Source organism: Tamandua tetradactyla, chromosome 4 (genome assembly GCF_023851605.1).
Source record: "Tamandua tetradactyla isolate mTamTet1 chromosome 4, mTamTet1.pri, whole genome shotgun sequence".
NCBI classification, from domain to species: Eukaryota; Metazoa; Chordata; class Mammalia; order Pilosa; family Myrmecophagidae; genus Tamandua; species Tamandua tetradactyla.
This window is the reverse complement of record NC_135330.1, coordinates 24,823,078-24,841,113: the sequence shown is the minus strand read 5'-3', so window position 1 is coordinate 24,841,113 and position 18,036 is coordinate 24,823,078. Positions and strand designations below refer to the sequence as shown.

Here is an 18,036-nt window from a genome sequence, read left to right as displayed (position 1 = left end):
TATTGTTCTAGTTTGCTAGCTGCTGGAATGCAACACACCAGAGATGGATTGGCTTTTAATAAAAGGGGGTTTATTTTGTTAGTTCTTCAGAGGAAAGGCAGCTAACTTTCCACTGAGGTTCTTTCTTACATGGGAAGGCACAGGATGGTCTCTGCTGGCCTTCTCTCCAGGCCTCTGGGTTCCGACAACTTTCCCCAGAGTGATTCCTTTCTGCACATCCAAAGGCCTGGGCTGAGCTGCAAGTGCTCAGATGAGGAATGAGCTGCTTGGGCTGTGCTACGTTGTGCTCTCTCATTTAAGTACCAGCCAATTAAGTCAAACTTATTCATTGCAGCAGGCATGCTTCCTAGCTGACTGCAGATGTAAATCAGCAACAGATGAGGTTCACATACCATTGGCTCATGACCACAGCAACAGAACTAGGCATCTTCACCTGGCCAAGTTGACAACTGAATCTAACTACCACAGGTATAAAGCTGTTTTTTTTTTTTTTTTTTACATGGGCAGGCACCAGGAATCGAACCTGGGTCCTTGGGCATGGCAGGCAAGCACTCTTACCTGCTGAGCCACTGTGGCCTGCCCCTGGTTTTAAATAAATTAGTAAAAATTAAATTATATTATAAGGCTGCTCTAGGCTTTTTTATCTCAGTGTGTCTGGGGACAGTTTGTGAAAGTAGTGATAAATGGATACATGAAGATAGCATCCTGGATGCATATTTTCTGACCTTTTATTCTGAACTTTCATTGAAATGATGGAAGCAGCTAGAAAGCAATTAAAGGAGGATGTTTAGAAGTCACTGCAAAGGATGAGTTGGGAAACCGAGGCTGAATATACAGTATGTACAAAAGAGAGAAGTGTCCATAGATAGTATGACGTTTCTGACAGTGGTGTCATTCAAAGTACAGAAGTCTCAGTAAAAATTGGCAATTGTGAGAAGTGTATTTGTTCTCCATTTGAAAAGTAACAATTTAAAAGTCTGATAATATCCAGTGTAAAAAATGGGCACTTTAATATTTATAGGTAGGCAAATTGAAGAACAATTGCACATTAATAAGCCTTAACCTGTTCATACTTTCTGAGCTGACCATTATCTTTCTGTGATGATTAGGTTTATGTGTCAACTTAGCCAAGTTATTGTATCTAGTTGTTTGGTTAAGCAAGAACTGGCCTGATTGTTACTGTGAGGATATTTCATGGATTTACTCATCAGTAAGTTGGTTGCATCTATGGCTTATTACATCTACAATCAACTGAGGAAACTGCCTTCAATGATGAGAGAAGTCTCATCCAATCAGATGAAGGCCTTGAAAGGAGAAGTGGTGGTTTCAGCAGTCAGAAGGTAGAACTTCCATCTCTACTTCAGCCAGCTAGGTTCTTCTGGGGAATTCATCAAAAGCCTTTGTTAGAGTTACCAGCTTGAGGCATGCTGTATGGAATTTGGAGTTGCCCAGCCCCCAGTCCTGTGAGACAATAAAAGTTGCATAATATTTACATTCTGTCCATTCTCTATTTTCCTAGAGAACCCTGACCAGTACAACTCTGATACCAGAAGTGTTTTTTGAGACTCTTAAGGATGCAATTTCTGAGGCTTTTGGAATTGGTTCTCTAACCTGTTTAGATTTAAAGGCATTAATGACTCTATTTCCAACAATCAAGATGACACTGATAGTTCAAGGCATGCATTGGCAATAGAGATATGCAAAATATCACCACTGGATATGGCTACTTATAAGAGGCAAGGTTCTAGGTAAGAGGGTTTTTGATACCTTAACAGAGTTTTGTGGAGTTAAAAAGTATAATGACATTGGCTGGTTGTTCCTAAATATGCTGGATACAGTTGTAAAAGAAAGGGATGAGTGCAAGTTTTCAAACTCCCAACTTAAGCACTACATGAAGGACAAAAATTTCTATATGTTCCCTGAAAGAAAATCTTATTTCATTTAGCCACAGACTTGAGATTTCTGAAAACCAAACCCAGGTCTCATTGTGCGTGTGGCGTAACTACAATGTAAATCCCCAAACTTGCAGTGTGTCTGCTGTTAAAGTGAAGGCATTGATTGGAAAGGAATGGGACCCTGACAACACGAATGGAGATATAGGAGATGATTAAGATGATGATAGACATTGAAACCCTAGATTCTGCTGAGCCTTTGGCAGATAAACCCGTCTGCCCTAAGGAATCAGCCTCTCTACCAACAGTCTGCCCCCGGGAATCAGTCTCTGAACTTCCAGTCTGCCCTGAGGAATCTGCCATCCAACCTCTACCTGAAGAGATTAACTTCACAGTAATTTATTTTAGCAAAAACTTTCATACTTGCATTTTTATGTTGTTTGAAGTAGTAAAAATTAAAATATACCTTGGTGTCTTATAGAAAACATTAATAAGAATATTCTTTAAAAGAAGATTGTAAGGTCTTACAGCAGTCACATTTATTCCTGATCTTCATTATTTGTAAATTCTGAGATGCTGTGCTTTATGTGTATAACTGGTATTTCCCTGGAACTTTGGGTGCCTGTGTGATATCTAAGAGTCAGAGTTAGAATTTTGCCGCTATGAAAGTCAGCATTAACCCATACAGCAGCTGTTAAAGAAGCAAAAAAAAGAGATCAGACTTCAAGTATAGATAAGAATGAAGCTGATCTGTTTGAGACTAAGGTAAATCAGAATATAGGGTAAAGGATGATATTATCTGTATTTTAGAACTTCACATTCTGTGTAAGATCAAAGGAAGAGATTTTTATTTTGCCCAAAACTTAAGTTTTCTGTAGTGCACAATCTAATTTAACCTGTTTTACCAGTTCATTTAACAACCTAAATAGATGGAGACCAGAATAGGGAATGAGATCTTGTAATTCTGTATAGCTTAATGTAATATCCTGACACATTCGAGAGTATGGTAGGCAGATAATTAAAAAGTATTCACAAAGTTCCTTGAGGGACTGAAGAAAATATATGGAACTATTGAACTTCCCCACCTGGGAAATCTCTGACACTCTCTCAAGCATTGACATGCTGGTATGAAACTGTCATGTACCCCCCAAAAGCCATGTTCTTTGTTCTTTAATCCTCATTCAATATTGCTAGGTAGCATCTCTTTTGATTGTTTTCATGGAGATATGGCCCACCCAGTTTTGGTTGGTAACTTTTGATTAGATGGTTTCCATGGAGATGTGTCTGCTCTCATTCAAGGTGGGGTTGCTTACTGGATGGAGCCCTTTAAGAGGGAACCATTTGGGAGAGTGCAGACAGAACCCACACAGCCAGAGATGTGGCTAAGAGATCTCAAATAGAGACAAAAGGCTGTTCTAGAGGTTACTTTTATACAAGCTTCAGCTACATAAATTGCCATGGTATGTCAAGCTCCAGCACAGTATTCCTGAAAACCCTAAAGAATACCTAGGGCTCCTTCTGAGGCTCCACATAAGCTTGACTCACTAAGCTTATTTTTCAGAAATTTAAATCCTCCAGAGTGTTCCTACATCAGATAAACCCCGAAACCCAGAGGTGCCAGTCTGTACAGGAACATCACCTAGTTGCATCCCCTACCTCATAATGTTGACACACCTTTCGACATGAAGTTAGAATGGTCATTGACCAAATATCCCTGAAGATTAGAAGGATAAAATGAGAGGGAGAAATTGTAACAGAGAAGAAAGAATTTAACAAATGATTGTGACTACTGAATCATTTCATTGATACTGCTTGTTAGTCTCCAGTGTATTAGAACAGGTAGAAGGGAATACTTGAAGCTGTGAATCTGTAACCGCTTCCAAACTTTGAGAATTGCTTTATAACAACTTCTTAAACTGTACTTTGAAGTTTGTCACTTTTCTGCACATATGTTTTATTTCACAATAAAAAAGTTAAAATATACCTCAGGGTCCATCAACTGAAGAATAGTTAGGTTATACAACTTTAAAACTGTGGGATATATACTGTGGCTAAAAGAATTAAATAAAGCTACATATAATGACATGAAGATATCTGTAGAACATGAAAGAGACAAACTGCAGAACCATATATGACTTTAGTAAAGAACATTAAGTAGCAGACATTAAGTAACAATTAAGTAATAAAGCTCTGTTTTGCATGTCTGTTGGTGTGAACATAGAAAGAGGCCTGGCAGGATATATCACACTGTCGACTAGGGAGAAGGTAGGGGTGGAGAAGATAGTAAAGGAAGACTTATGCTCTATCTCTAGCATTTTGCATGGTAAAAGTATTCAAGAATTACTTGTATAACTTTAATAAATAGAGGGTTTTTAAAAACATTTTAGGAAAAAATAAAAAGGAAAAGAAGGATCGAAGAATTTATAAAGTTAAAAATAACACCGATTTTGTAAATTCATAGAGGTGAATCCAGATAGTTACTGAAAAACTGATTTTGGTGCACTTGTGCTCATTTGTGCAAAAAATGGGTGTTTAAATTGTTTGAGAAACATTGCACTGATTTATAAAATCTGGTGGGATATTGACTCTTTTCCTGATACCGCAACCTACCAGCACAACGATACCAGGCAGGCATCTAACGCTCTCAAGACTTAGACTTGGAAAGCAGCAGTAGAGAAATGTGGCCTTCAGAATCAGGTGGCACAATTGCACTGTGTGACTTACATATCCCTTAACTTTCTTGAATGCGAAGCTTAGCACCCTGCTTATGATCACCATGACTCTTTCTTGCAGGAATGATTTATCTTGACTCATCCACACAGCCATTTCCTGTTAAAAACATGAGTCATCTTAGTACTGTGGTGTGTCCATTTCCCAAATCCCTTCCTTTAGTTGCCAATTTCACCAATTCAGGATTCCCTGTCATCTTTCACACATTTCTGATTATTTTACACCTTATCTGTTTTTATCTCTAAAATATGGATAATAAATATTTGGTATAGTAACTTCTACTAGAATAATTTCACCTGGGTTTTATTTTATTGAATTCTATTCAACAAACATTTACTAACACCGACTTGCACAGTCATTTTGTCATGCATCAAGTAGAGTTTATCATGAGGCTATGGACTTGTTATCAGCTGCTTCTCCTTCTTCTTTCAAAGTATATATGCCTCCTTATTTTTATTTCAATTGCAGAATTTGAGTTTCAGCTTTAAAAAGGAATTGAAATGTTATCTGATCCTGACATATTATCTTATCCAAGAATTTTCTCTGCAAATTTACCACCCAGAAATTTTTCTGTTTATGGCTGGAGAACACATTACTGGAGGCAGCTTGAGTAGAAAGTTCTTGCTAATTTTAATTCATATCTCTCTTGCAGTAACTTCTAACTATATGTTCTTAATCTTTAGTTGCCAGGATATATTTGGGGAGAGAAGAAGACTGCTAGTTGGCTTCACATGCCAACCATTACTAACAGACTTTTAAGGCAGTCTGTTGGAGTCCACAGCATTAATGCCAATAAATAATCTCTTCCCTTCACATGCCATCATCATGGAAAACTGTCTTGACCTCCCTTTGTCAGTGAATAAAAGTCTTTAAATCTCAGAGGGGTCAGCAGTTCATACCCTTTCCAGATCCCAGTGTTCAACTCAATGTGAGGAACAAGAGAGTCTTTAGAGGATAGTAGGTATACAAACAAGGTAGTTAAGTAACAGGTTCCCAAGTTAGTGGCTCTTCCATTCATTATCTTCAAAATGGAAAAAAATAATGGTAAATCCCTCATAGGATTATATGAAGGATTAAATGAGATAACCTACATAATTAATAGGTATTAATTATTAATTAATTAATTAAATATTCAGCATAGTGAGTGACATGAGGGAAGTGGCATATGGTTTGGGTAGAAAAGCATGGGCTGGGGAAGAAGGATAATAATAACCACTGCAAAGAGGAGCGAGGACAAAACAAAAAAATAAACTAAGTATTTGGCTCAAATTAGGCCAGTTGGCTCAATAAATTTAATTTTCCTTCATTTTCCTTCTTGTCTTCATGGATTCCAATCTTAATTTTTAGCTTGGATATCTTTTATTATTTGCACAGCCAATGGACCATAGTGTTTCCATGGATGCTCCTGGTGAGTAATTCAATCTTTTTTTCCAGTATTTTCAGAGTCCTGACCCCTGATGCCATCTTCTTAAAAATACAAAATTGAAGACCATGAAATATCCCGAGCAGTCTTGCATCTCTGGCTGGGATAGTAAAAAGTCAGTGAGATCTTAGATATGGTGGGGCTTTGGGCATTTAGACCTTATTCTGCTACAGTGGTAGCTGTGAAGATAGGACATTCATGAGATTTCATAGCACCAAAGTTGGTAGGGAAAGAAGGATGCATGTAGACCCTATCACAGCATGGTTCATTGTTAGGTGGACTTGACTAAAGTTTAGGCTAATGATCCTCCTTTTCACTGCTACCTCATACTCCATCTACCCTTATATTGCCACATAACACTTGGCTTCTCAACTGTCCATTGATGCCATCCCCTAAAATTCAAATGCTTAAGAAAATGCCTCTGTATTTCAAATAAAGAGGAATGATTTCATTTGGGAGGTAATCTCACTCCTTGAGAGGTAAAACAAACAAACAAAAAAACCATTTCCATCCATTAAGTATTTGAGGAAAATGCAAATCTGGTAAATGGAAAAATAATAAGTGAAATTTAGTGAACTCTTTAGATTTATGGTAAGAAAACAAAACTGTTTATTTTTCCTTTATTCACAAACAGAGAAGATAACCTATACTCAAAACTGTCTACTTTACCTTCAAGATCTGTAGCTTATAGAGGTCTTTAGATACTAAGATCAGAAGAGTGTCCTCATATATGTTTAAAATATTTTGATATAAACGCTGAAAAACAACAACAAAACAGTTACAGCTGGTCAGCTAGCTTTGGATAAAATTTACTGAATGTCTATAGGTCCTAAATTAACTCCATGAATGGAAGGCAAGAAAGAAGAGAGGTAGCTATGCTGATGAGACCTCATGCAATTGCCATATGCCATGAATTGCTTCTCCAGCTTACAGGGCAAGTGCACAGAGCAGCAACACCAGGGACGTAGAGACCACAGATGTTGCTGACCTCACCATAGGACTCTTCTTACTGCCACCTTTCTCTGCTCCTACTTTCTTATTTTTTTGTGTGGCACTTGCTGGTAAGCTCCATTTATATATTCTAGCTAAGAAAAGTGAGGAAGAGGATAGCAGGGTTTATTAATTGCTGGGAGACATTCCAGGGTATAAGGTAGAGAGGGGTTGCTCTGGTATAAAACACAGTGTCACCATGACTAGAAGACGACAGATCTTACCTCCAGGTCTTCATAATCATCATCACTGGTCACCATTTCTTTCAGGGTCTTAACATTTGGCACAGAAAATGCAAGTTTAAAGGATGACTCCACTATCTTCAATTGAGCTTCAAATTGCCATAAGGGATTCACAAAGCTGGCAAATGAGAGATGCAATTATTACATTGATGAGAAAACAAATGTAACCTATCTGTACTGTTTTTTATCAGTGATGACTGTGTATGAGAAAATGTGTTCCAGTTTCTTGTTTTATATGGCACATGGTCTAACATGTCCTCCTCAAAATCAAAATGGTGCATCGAATATAATGGAATGGATTTCTTTATAAAATCAGAATGTATTTCTCCATAGACTAATATATCATAACGAATGGTTACATTCCAAGCTAAGCCCAGAGAAACCATGTTGAGTTACAGACAGCTGAGCTCTATTACTGACACATTTTCTCTAATCCGGGTTACTAAGTTTTTAGCATTTTCATATCTCGATATTGGAATGCATCTTCAAACTGATAGCAAATGAAACCTGTCCATCAACATATAGAAAGTTAAGTTGCAAGACAGTTGTTATTCCTTGGCATGTGTAACTGGAATAGAATCTCTTGGAATATAGCGGACAATTTTCCAATCTAAGAGGGACTGATTTCACTCATTCATGGGCTCTAATAGAATATCACTTAGACTCTGAGCAGCTATCTATCAAAACATCAAGTAGAACTTTCAGTGGAAGGTATTTAACTTCCAGGAATATATATGATTCAGTTTAGGAAAATGCAGAATTAAGATGTTGACAACATAGGAAACAGTCTTTCAAAATGTTCTGCAATCATATTGTCAATTATACAGATGCTAAAATGGTCAAGGTCTTGAATAAGGATTAGGAAAATAGCATGTCATTCTGATGCCATGCATAAATGCTCAAATTTTAAATGGAAAGAAGGCTGAGAATCAGACTTTAGTTGTGATACTAAAGAAGAAAGACATGTAAATATATGGGCAACTGTCAGCAAGTATGCTTTTTGTCTACATATACTTTATGTTCCAAAAAGAAGTTATTGAGTATGTGTCTTACAACAAATGGCATAATAGAATTAAGAAATGCAGTTTAAGTCTTTCTTATCTTACCAGCAGGATGGGGAGGGAAGTCAGGTGGTAAGGGATGGAACTTGAGAAGGAATAGAAGCATCCCCCATTAAAATATTGTATTTGTTTGCTTTTGGTGGATTATTGAGCTATTTGTTTCAAAGATTGGTATGGAGTAAGAAGTGGAAGAAGAGTGAACAAATACACTAAAAAAAGACAGATAAATGGTTAATGTTTTCATATTATGAAGCAAAGAGAATCAATAAGAAAAAACTCAATATATACTTTTACAAGTACAATTTCAAGAATTATAATTGAAAAACAAGAAAGTAAAAGTTTCCTAATAAAAGAAGGGAAAAATTACATTTTTATGTTAATAGTATATTAAACATCAGAAGTAAAGGACTATATTAATATGGAACAAAGTATAATTCAAATGAAAAATGTTAAGTGAGATATAGATGTTGTTATAAAATAATAAGAGGCATAGTTAATAATTAAGACAATATGAAATCTCCCAAATGATATAGAAAAAAATTAAACAGTGAAAATTATTAAAGACACAAGGAGAAATAAAAACACAGTTCTAGTAGAAGATTTAAATTTATGCAAAAATGGTGCTTTTAATATAATTAATGCATTGATGTAAATAAATTATGTTAAATGGGATAACAAGAGATGCTGATGAAAGGTAATCATGAGATGCTGACAAATATTTATCATATACTCAAGAATAAAAATATCAGTATATATAGGGTGGGCCACAGTGGGTCAGCAGGCAGAGTTCTTACCTGCCATACGGTAGATAAGAACACCAGGTTCAATTCCCGGTGTCTGCCCATGCAAAAAAAAAAAAAATCAATGTATATATATAAAAAACCATATGCTTTGTTCTGTGATCACAAGGATCTATTTTAAAAATTAAAAAAATCAAAGTACTTAACCTTACTTGAATACTATCCTGAACAGAGTTGTTCTCATTTAAAATGTGAGAAAAAGAATAAATTAGGTATATAACTCAAGATTTTAAAAGGAACTAAAAATACAATTCAAGTAATGAAGAATATAAGCAAAATAAATACATTATGAGATGAGAAAAACTGAAAACAATAAGTATAATGATCCTCACTGGCAAATTTAAATAAAGATTTAAAAAGATAGAGAGAAAGCAAAAACTAAATAATAACTAAGAATGGCTACATTAGTCAATAAAAGAGGTAAACTACTAGATGGGTTTGATAAAAACAAGCTAATCAATTTATATTGCTAAAATATACATGTATACATGAAGATGTAGCATAGGTGAATCTTTATGTACAAAATAACCTTGGCCAATAAGTGAAAGCAAATTCTATAATAAATGTAAAAAGTTAAAAGCAAAACTATTATGTGGGAGATTCTTAAAATGTTTAGGTAAACCAAACAAATTTTAAATAAAAATACAGAAGAGGGGACCCTAATCTAGGGTCTGCCCTTCCATAAACCATGTAAAATAGTATGAAAAAATATATTTATATGTTTATTTTTCTGGGGAAAAGAATTTAAGTTTCATTGATTCCTAACGAAGTATTGAAAGAGATGAAGAACCACTGATATAGTGGATTTTAACACTAAGCACTAGGTTTTACATACTTTACATGCATGAATATCTTAATATATCTTCCCAACAACATTAGAAGGTAAGTATTATTATTATTTCCAGTTAATGGATAAGGAATCTGAGGCTTAGAGAAACTAAATAACTTCATCAAAATAATAAAAGCTGGGTATGGTAGAGCTGGCATCAGGTGCTCAGTCTGCCTGACTCCAGAATCTTCATGCTTAACCACTGTTTCTCTTTCTCTTTAGTAGTATTCTGTAAATTCTGCCTAATTCAACTGAGCAAGATAACTAAGACAGATAGTACAGGAAAGGAATGGACAAAATGATCATTGTTTGCTCACTGAAATTACAAAAAAACACCAAAAAATAGAACAATACATGAATTTCTAAATTTAAGAAAATTATCAAAGAAAGAAAATCAGGCATCTTCCTGTATTAAATAAAAGACAATTGAACAATATTAACCCATTTCACTTATGAGCATAGAGTTTACCCAAATTTTCTAGAACAATTTAGCAAAATGATAAGACAAAAACATACCACAATCAAATGTGATTTATCATTGAAATTTAAAGATAGCCTAATACCGTAAAAACAATGAGTACATATCTAATAATAGACTAAATAATAAAAATAGACATTTAATGAATCCTGGAAATAAAATGAATAAATATCAGCATCAATTTCTAAGAAAAAAAAGTGAAGTAATTCCTTAAAAGGTTTTATTTAAATCAACATTTTTTAAAATGGAGAAATAGTGTACGTATTCTTATTAATAGTAGGAACAACATGATGGCTCAATTTCCATTTGTAAAATTTTGTGTTAAAAATTTTCTTATATTTCTAAGAAATGATCTAATAAGAATATTTAGTAAACCCAACCTAATACAGGATAAATATTCTAAACAACAAATCCAATTCCTTTCCAGTATATGAGTAATTGTGTGGAGAGCCGCCTCCCGGATGGGCCTGGTGGACTGGCTGCAGCCTGCTCTAGAGTTTCCCCCTCCCATCGAGTGAGCTAAGATGGCGCCCACATCCTGCTTCCGCTTAAAACGTATACCCAACGTTCGGGCAAAGATGGCGCCCGAACGTCACTTCCGCCCATGATGTATGCATCCGCCTCTCCTACCCACCTATCCCAACTCTGTACGTGGCTTTCAGCTATTGGTAGTCACCATGCTATATTTGGGACCCCGGGAAGGAAATCGGAGAGACGACCCATAGGGAGCTGTACCTGACGGCCGCATCGAGGTCGCTCTCCCACGAGGCAGTACGCCCCGTGTGGAACCTGTAATAAAGAATGTATGCCTAGCCTCAGTAAAAGCTGCACTCACAACTGCCGTGCGTCTTGAGTCGTGGTTAACCGCCAGGTCAGTGTGTCTGGAGCCTTCTTTCTCTCTCCCTCCTGTCCCCTTCGCCGGCCGAGGATCAGGAGCTGAGCGAGACGGCGCCGGACATAATTGTTTTCCAAAAAGATAAGATAAAAAAGTAACCAGAAATACAGCACATCTAAGTAATTAGTCTAGCAATGTGCAAGATCTATATTAAAAATACTCCAAACTTTCAAAGGAGATATAAAAACGAACTTGACTAATTGGAAAAATGTATCATGTTCTTAAGTAGGAAGATTATTACCATATGTCAATGTTTCACCAATTATTTTACAAGCTCTGAAACCCCAATTAATATTTTGGAATATTTTTCACCAGACATTGACAAAATACATGTCAATACATTCCTGTACTTGGAGGAATAAATGGAAAGGCATATCATGGTCGACTTTGATGAAAAAAGCTCAAAAAAATGAGGAATATTTAGCTCAATCAGATAATAGAACCTATTACACAATAACACTAAATTGGCACCACAATAGCACTCTAAATCTATGAAACAGAGTAGAAATTCTAGAAAAATACCCTAATGATGGGATGGCAAATAGACGAAAATATGCTATACAATGTGCAGGACAGCTGTCTTCATTGTGGCACTAATTTACTGTCTCAGTATTTCATGCTGGGCCAGAATGCAGCTTCAGAGCTCTTTTAAATTGAATATGTTATTGAGGAAATTGTAGATTCACATACAGTTGTGAGAAATAATTACAGAGAGAAAGCATGTAGTCTTTATCCAATTTCCTATGAATAGTTTCTATCTCCTTTTGCAAAACTAGAGAACAATATTTAATATAGACAGAATTGATATCTATGTATGTATCTGTCTCTGACTCTAACTCTGTATCTATGTCTAAATCTCTATCTGTCTTTATCTATATAAAATATCTCAACCAGGATAATGACATTTCACCAATCTTACTCAGATTTACCCAATTTTACTTGTACTCACTTGTGTGTTTGTGTATTTAGTTCTATAAAATTTTATCACATACATACATCTAACACCACAGTCAAGATACTGAACCCCTTTTAACTTCTAAACATTCTCTTATACAGACCAATATGAAAAATTTCAAAAGGCTAAATAAGTCGTTGGAAATGAAGTATTCAAAAATAAGTTTAAGTGCTTATCTGTATCAGGTGCTAATATCTTTTTCTGGATGGAACAGATAATAAATATATAATAAATATAAATATATTATCTGTATTAATTAATACAGATATTAATACAGATATTAATATCTGTATTAATATTATATATTATCTGGTTTTGCATGAGAGATGGTCTCTGTTGGCTCAGCTCTGCCATTGCAACACAGAAGCAGCTGTACAGAATACATAAATGAATGGGGGTAGCTGTGTTCCAACAACACTTTGTTTATGGGCCCTGGAATTTGAATCTTATAAACTATTCACACATCAGGAAATATTGTTTTTCTTCTTCTATTTCTCCCCAACTATTAAAAAATGCAAAAACTTTTATTATCTTGTAAACTGTACAAAAACAGAAACAAAAAGATTTAGGCTGTGCTTGTCAATCTCTGGTATGTATAATGGAAATTAGGAAAAATGAACTAAATTAGCTCATAAATTAAAACAAATATCATAGACTAAAGGGTATCAAAATCAATAACATAAAAAACTAAGAGAAATTTAAACATAGCATTAAATGCAATGTAAAAGTAATAATTTTATACCAAAGAAAATAGAAAAAGTATATAGCTATGACTTGACACCCAAACCCAAGCAACAAAAGAGAAAAAATAGATAAATGGGTCTTCATCAAAATTAAAAACTGTTGTGCCTCAAAGGACTTTATCATGAAAATAAAATGACAACCTACAAAAAATGGGGAGAAATATTTGGACACCACATACAATTATCCAGCATAGAAAAAGAAATCCTTCCATCTAACAACAAAGAAGACAAACCAATTAAAAAATGGGCAAAAGACTTGAACAGACATCTCTCCAAAGTGGATATACAAATGACCAGAAGGCATATGAAAGGACACTCTAGCTCATTAGCCAGCAGGAAAATGCAAATCAAAATCTCAATGAGACACCATTTTATGCCCATTAGAATGGCTGCTATTAAAAAATGGAAAATTATAAGTGCTGGAGATGTGCAGAAATAAGAATATTCTTTCATTGCCAGTGGCAATGGAAAATGGTACAACCAGTGTGGATGGCAGTTTGGTGGTTCCTTGGAAAGTTAAGTTTAGAACTACCATATGACCTGGCAACCCCACTACTAGATATATACCCCAAAGAATTGAAAGCAGGGATATGAACAGATATTTGTATACCAATGCTTATAGCATCACTATTCACACTTGTCAAAAGATGGGAGCAACCCAAGTGTCCATCAGCCAATGAATGTTCATATATGAATGTTCATACACCATGAACAAAATATGGTATATACGTATAGTGGAAAATTATTCAGCCATGAAAAGGAATGAAGTTCTGATATATGCGCCAATGCGGATGAACATTAATGACATCATGTTGAGTGAAATAAGCCAGATGCAAAAAAGACAAAATTGCATGACTGATATGAAAATAATTTGAGTAAGAAAACACACAGAATTAGAATCTAGAATATAGCTACCAGGGGATGGAGTGGGAATGGGAAATTAAGATTAAAATGTGCAGGTTTCCTATTTGGAACAATGGAAATGTTTTGTTAATAGATGGTGGTGATGGTAGCACAACATTGTGCACATAATTAACAGCACTGAAATATATATCTGAATGTGGTTCAAAAGGGAAAAATGTTAGGTTATATATATAGAAAGAGAATAAAAATTTAAAAAGAAAATCCATGGAACTACGCTACACAATGAATCCTAAGTTAAACCATGAACTATAGTTAATAGTACAATTATAAAAATGTGCTCTCATGAATTGTGGTACATGTTCCACACCAATGCAAGGTATTAATAATATGATGGTATATGGGAATTCTGTATTTTGTACATGATTGCTCCAAACCCACAATTTCTCTAATAAAAAAATACGTAGATATGACTACATAAAATCAATTCTAATAATGAAGATAAACAAGGAGGTAAAATTTTTAAAGCATAAAAATATCCTGAGATGTTTATAAAGTATATGCCATAACTAAAATCCTATATAAATTGGCAAAGAACATGATAAAATTCTCACATGAGAAAATTCACAAACACATAAATATGGAGTATACTGATCCTTGCTTGTATTGAAAGAAATATAAATTAAAATTATAATGAAGTATAAATAGAAAAGGTATGTGAGTAAGTATGTATATAGGTACAGCTTCTGGGTGACTAAGCTCTAAAGGAACATTTATTATTAGTGCAGTTCTTCTGGAAAGCAAACTGATAGCATTTATCAGAAGCTCTAAGAAGTTTCATCCCATCTGGATTAGTTTAGGTTGACAGAAAGCAGATGCCAAAATTGGATTCAAGGTGCAAAAAGTTTACAAGAGAAGGAGAGGGGAAAGGAAGGATGACTAGGATAGGAAGAGTTTTCAAATGCAGCAAGCTCAAAGAAATATTCCACCATGCTGGGTCATCTGTGAGAGAAGCCGGCAGGAGGCATGGCTTCCGTGGCCTTGTGGCTGCCACAACCGTGCTGGTAGGTGTGGCTGTGGGCCGTTGGTGAATTAGGCTTTCTACCCAGACGCACATTTTCATGGCTGCCACATCTTCTCAATCAGTAACCTTATTCTTAGATATTGTTGTGGGTTGGATTGTGCTCCCCAAAGAGCACATGTGAATGTGACCTTATTTGGAAATATGTTCATCGCAAATGTAATTAGTTGTTAAAATGAAGTCATACTCTAGTATGACTTCAGTACTCCAGTGTGAAGGTGCAATGACTGCACCTTTAATCCAATACGACTGGTGTCCTTATAAGAATAGGAAATTCAGACAGAGGAGAGCACTTCATATGAAGGGACACAGGGGAGAAGGCCACGTGACAACCAAGGCAGAGATTGAAGCTCAGGGATTGCCTGTGAACCACCAGAAGCTAGGAAGAGTGGTGGAAGGATTCTCCCCACAGATTTTGGACACTTAGCTGCCAGTACTGTGAGATAATAAACTTCCATTCTTTAAGCTATCCAGTTTTTGGTACTTTGTTACATCAATCCTAGGAAACTAAGACGGGTGTTTCGAAGAAGTATTTCAGAAAGAGATGAATTATTTTATGCACAAAAATGATTATTATAATATTAGTAAAATAGAGTATAATTCAGAAAAATTGGAAATGCTATGCCACCACCAAAATGAAAATATGATTTTTTAGAAAAATGCAAAACTATAAGACAGAATATAAAAGAAAAGTAGAACAGAAACTTGGCGATGCAACATGATTATAATTTTGAAATAAATTATTCATTTATCCACACAATACAGACCATTGTGAAGTGTGGTAGTTAGATTCAGTTGTCAGCTTGGCCAGGTGAAGGCACCTAGTTCTGTTGCTGTGGGCATAAGTCAATAGTACGTGAACCTCATCTGTTGCTAATTACATCTGCAATCGGCTAAGAGGCGTGCCTGCTGTAATGGATGACGTTTGACTTAATTGGCTGGTGCTTAAATGAGAGAGCGCAATGTAGCACAGTCCAAGCAGCCCTGCGTACCTGATCTCAGCACTTGCAGCTCAGCCCAGGCCTTTGGAGATGCAGAAAGGAATCACCCCAGGGAAAGTTGTTGGAACCCAGAGGCCTGGAGAGAAGGCCAGCAGAGACTACCCTGAGCCTTCCTATGTAAGAACCTCAGATGAAAGTTAGCTGCCTTTCCTCTGAAGAACTAAAAAAATGAATCCCCTTTTATTAAAAGCCAATCCATCTCTGGTGTGTTGCACTCCAGCAGCTAGCAAACTAGAACAGGAAGAAACACAAGGAAGAAATATGTAATAGTTGGCTTAATTTGGACGGTAGAATATGGAGTCTTTAAAAGTTTTCACCATAACGACTTGTAATAGAAATGTAATAGAAATATTACATTGTACAGATACTCAATCGGTGAAATAAGAGCATCACAGCCTGTCCTACCTGGAGTTTATGGCCAGGATCATAGCTTGATGACTTAACAGGCCTGAGTATGCATCCAAAAGGCTGGAAGCCAAATGCTCCTGCAAGTACCAGGAAAAAGAAGGGTCAATAATTAGAGACCTGAGAAGCTTATATCATGAAGTGTGGTTCTCTCATTTTAGCGACTAAAGTGAACCAAACTGTACTGGAAAGTAAACCCACGAGTTCACAAAATTGTTCAAACCAGACAAATTGTAATTTAAACCGAGTGCGGCATCTTACCCTAAATGGTGATTTTTTACAAGCAACTACTGTGCTTATATATTTAGCATTCCAAATGGAATTGTGTTAAGTGCACTCTTTACCAGGTGCTCTTCTGTTCAAAACTGTAACCATCCTGTGAAGTCTACGCAGCATAGAGTCAATCTACAGAAATACCAGCAGGTGGTTCAAGTCACACCTTCCTTGAGAATGACTAAATTCACATGATAGAATGAGAAACACATCCAGGTCACTGTCCAGCTGTCTAACAATTATTTGACCTTATAAATGATAATCAATGGGATCCATAAAAATTTTTCTCATTTTGAGTATAGAAACTGGAGAACTGGAGAAAGCTAATAGACATCTTTGATCCTCTGTATCTCCGCTTTTCATTCCACGCACGCCTATATTATGGTGTCACTTTTTTGTATCAGGTCCATCAGTACTGTCTGTAGAGAATCCTTAGCATCTACTTCTGAAAGAGGACTGCATTCTCTTTTTAAGCAGTGCTGTAAATTAATGATATTTCTATGAGGTTTCATTCCCTCCAATGCATAAATAAATACCTGTCCCTGATTGTTACCCTAAAAATGAGCTCTTTCCTCTTGTTCAGTGCTGCCCTACTCCTCCAACATTGAGCTGGAAATCCATGTTCTGTCTCTGATATGTAAGACCTATCAGTCAGAGAAACTTCCTGACTTGGTTATGAGCTAAAAAAAAATGCCATTTTCCCTTTAGCCATAAACATTCTGCTATGACTTCACAAAAAATAGCATATTTTACATTTCCTAACACACTTAACACACTCAGACGGAAAATATTTATATCTATAGCTGTCATTAATCCCTTATAACACCAAACATGATTTTACTTAATCATGAGAGAATAATTCTTCCCCATGTTGCTTATTAGCATATTGCACATGTTATTATTACTTAGAAAATACAAAATCTTCTGTGTGTTGGACAACTCTGAATATGAAACTATGTGGTGATTTGTCTGACTTGAAATAAGATATTTTTTCCTTTCCATCATTATCATTCACTTTGGCCAGAAATTCAGTAGTTCCATCTCTCTGGGCAGTACCTGGACATTCCATCTGTATGTAAGCCATAATCCTCTAGGGTTGTTGCCTCGATTGGTAGACTAGCAGCTAACTTCCTTGGAAGTCAATTTTGTAATGTGTTTTATATTCTAATATTCTAAATCACTGGTCCACAAGACTGGCAGTACATTAAGGGGCTGAAAAATATCGATTTTGAGACCTAAGCCACACTTCAGAGGTTTCGTTTTCAAAGGTCTGTAGTCAAGCCCAGACATCAATCTTTCTTTTTTTTAAACACCTTCCAGGTGTTTTTGATATGGAGCCAGGATTGAGAACCCCTTTTTAAGTGAACCATTTCTATT

At 35.8% G+C, this 18,036-nt stretch overlaps 1 protein-coding gene across 10 annotated transcripts in view; it reads right to left on the bottom strand.

Annotated features, from left to right (window-relative positions):
- The window catches only part of MROH9 (maestro heat like repeat family member 9), a 114,629-nt gene that overhangs the window by 83,028 nt on the left and 13,565 nt on the right, over positions 1 to 18,036 (bottom strand). For 7 of the 10 annotated variants that reach the window (XR_013173448.1, XR_013173447.1, XM_077155749.1 and 4 more), the window contains exons 3-6: positions 16,387 to 16,466; positions 7,260 to 7,395; positions 6,715 to 6,801; positions 4,617 to 4,721 (exon numbers count right to left, since the gene is read on the bottom strand). Coding sequence is in view for 8 of the 10 variants with exons in the window: in XM_077155749.1 (XP_077011864.1) it covers positions 4,617 to 4,721; positions 6,715 to 6,801; positions 7,260 to 7,395; positions 16,387 to 16,466 (408 nt within the window). In the remaining 2 variants the exon portion in view is untranslated. The remainder of the gene's footprint in view (positions 1 to 4,616; positions 4,722 to 6,714; positions 6,802 to 7,259; positions 7,396 to 16,386; positions 16,467 to 18,036) is intronic. The other 3 variants (XM_077155746.1, XM_077155745.1, XM_077155747.1) reach the window with 3 other exon arrangements.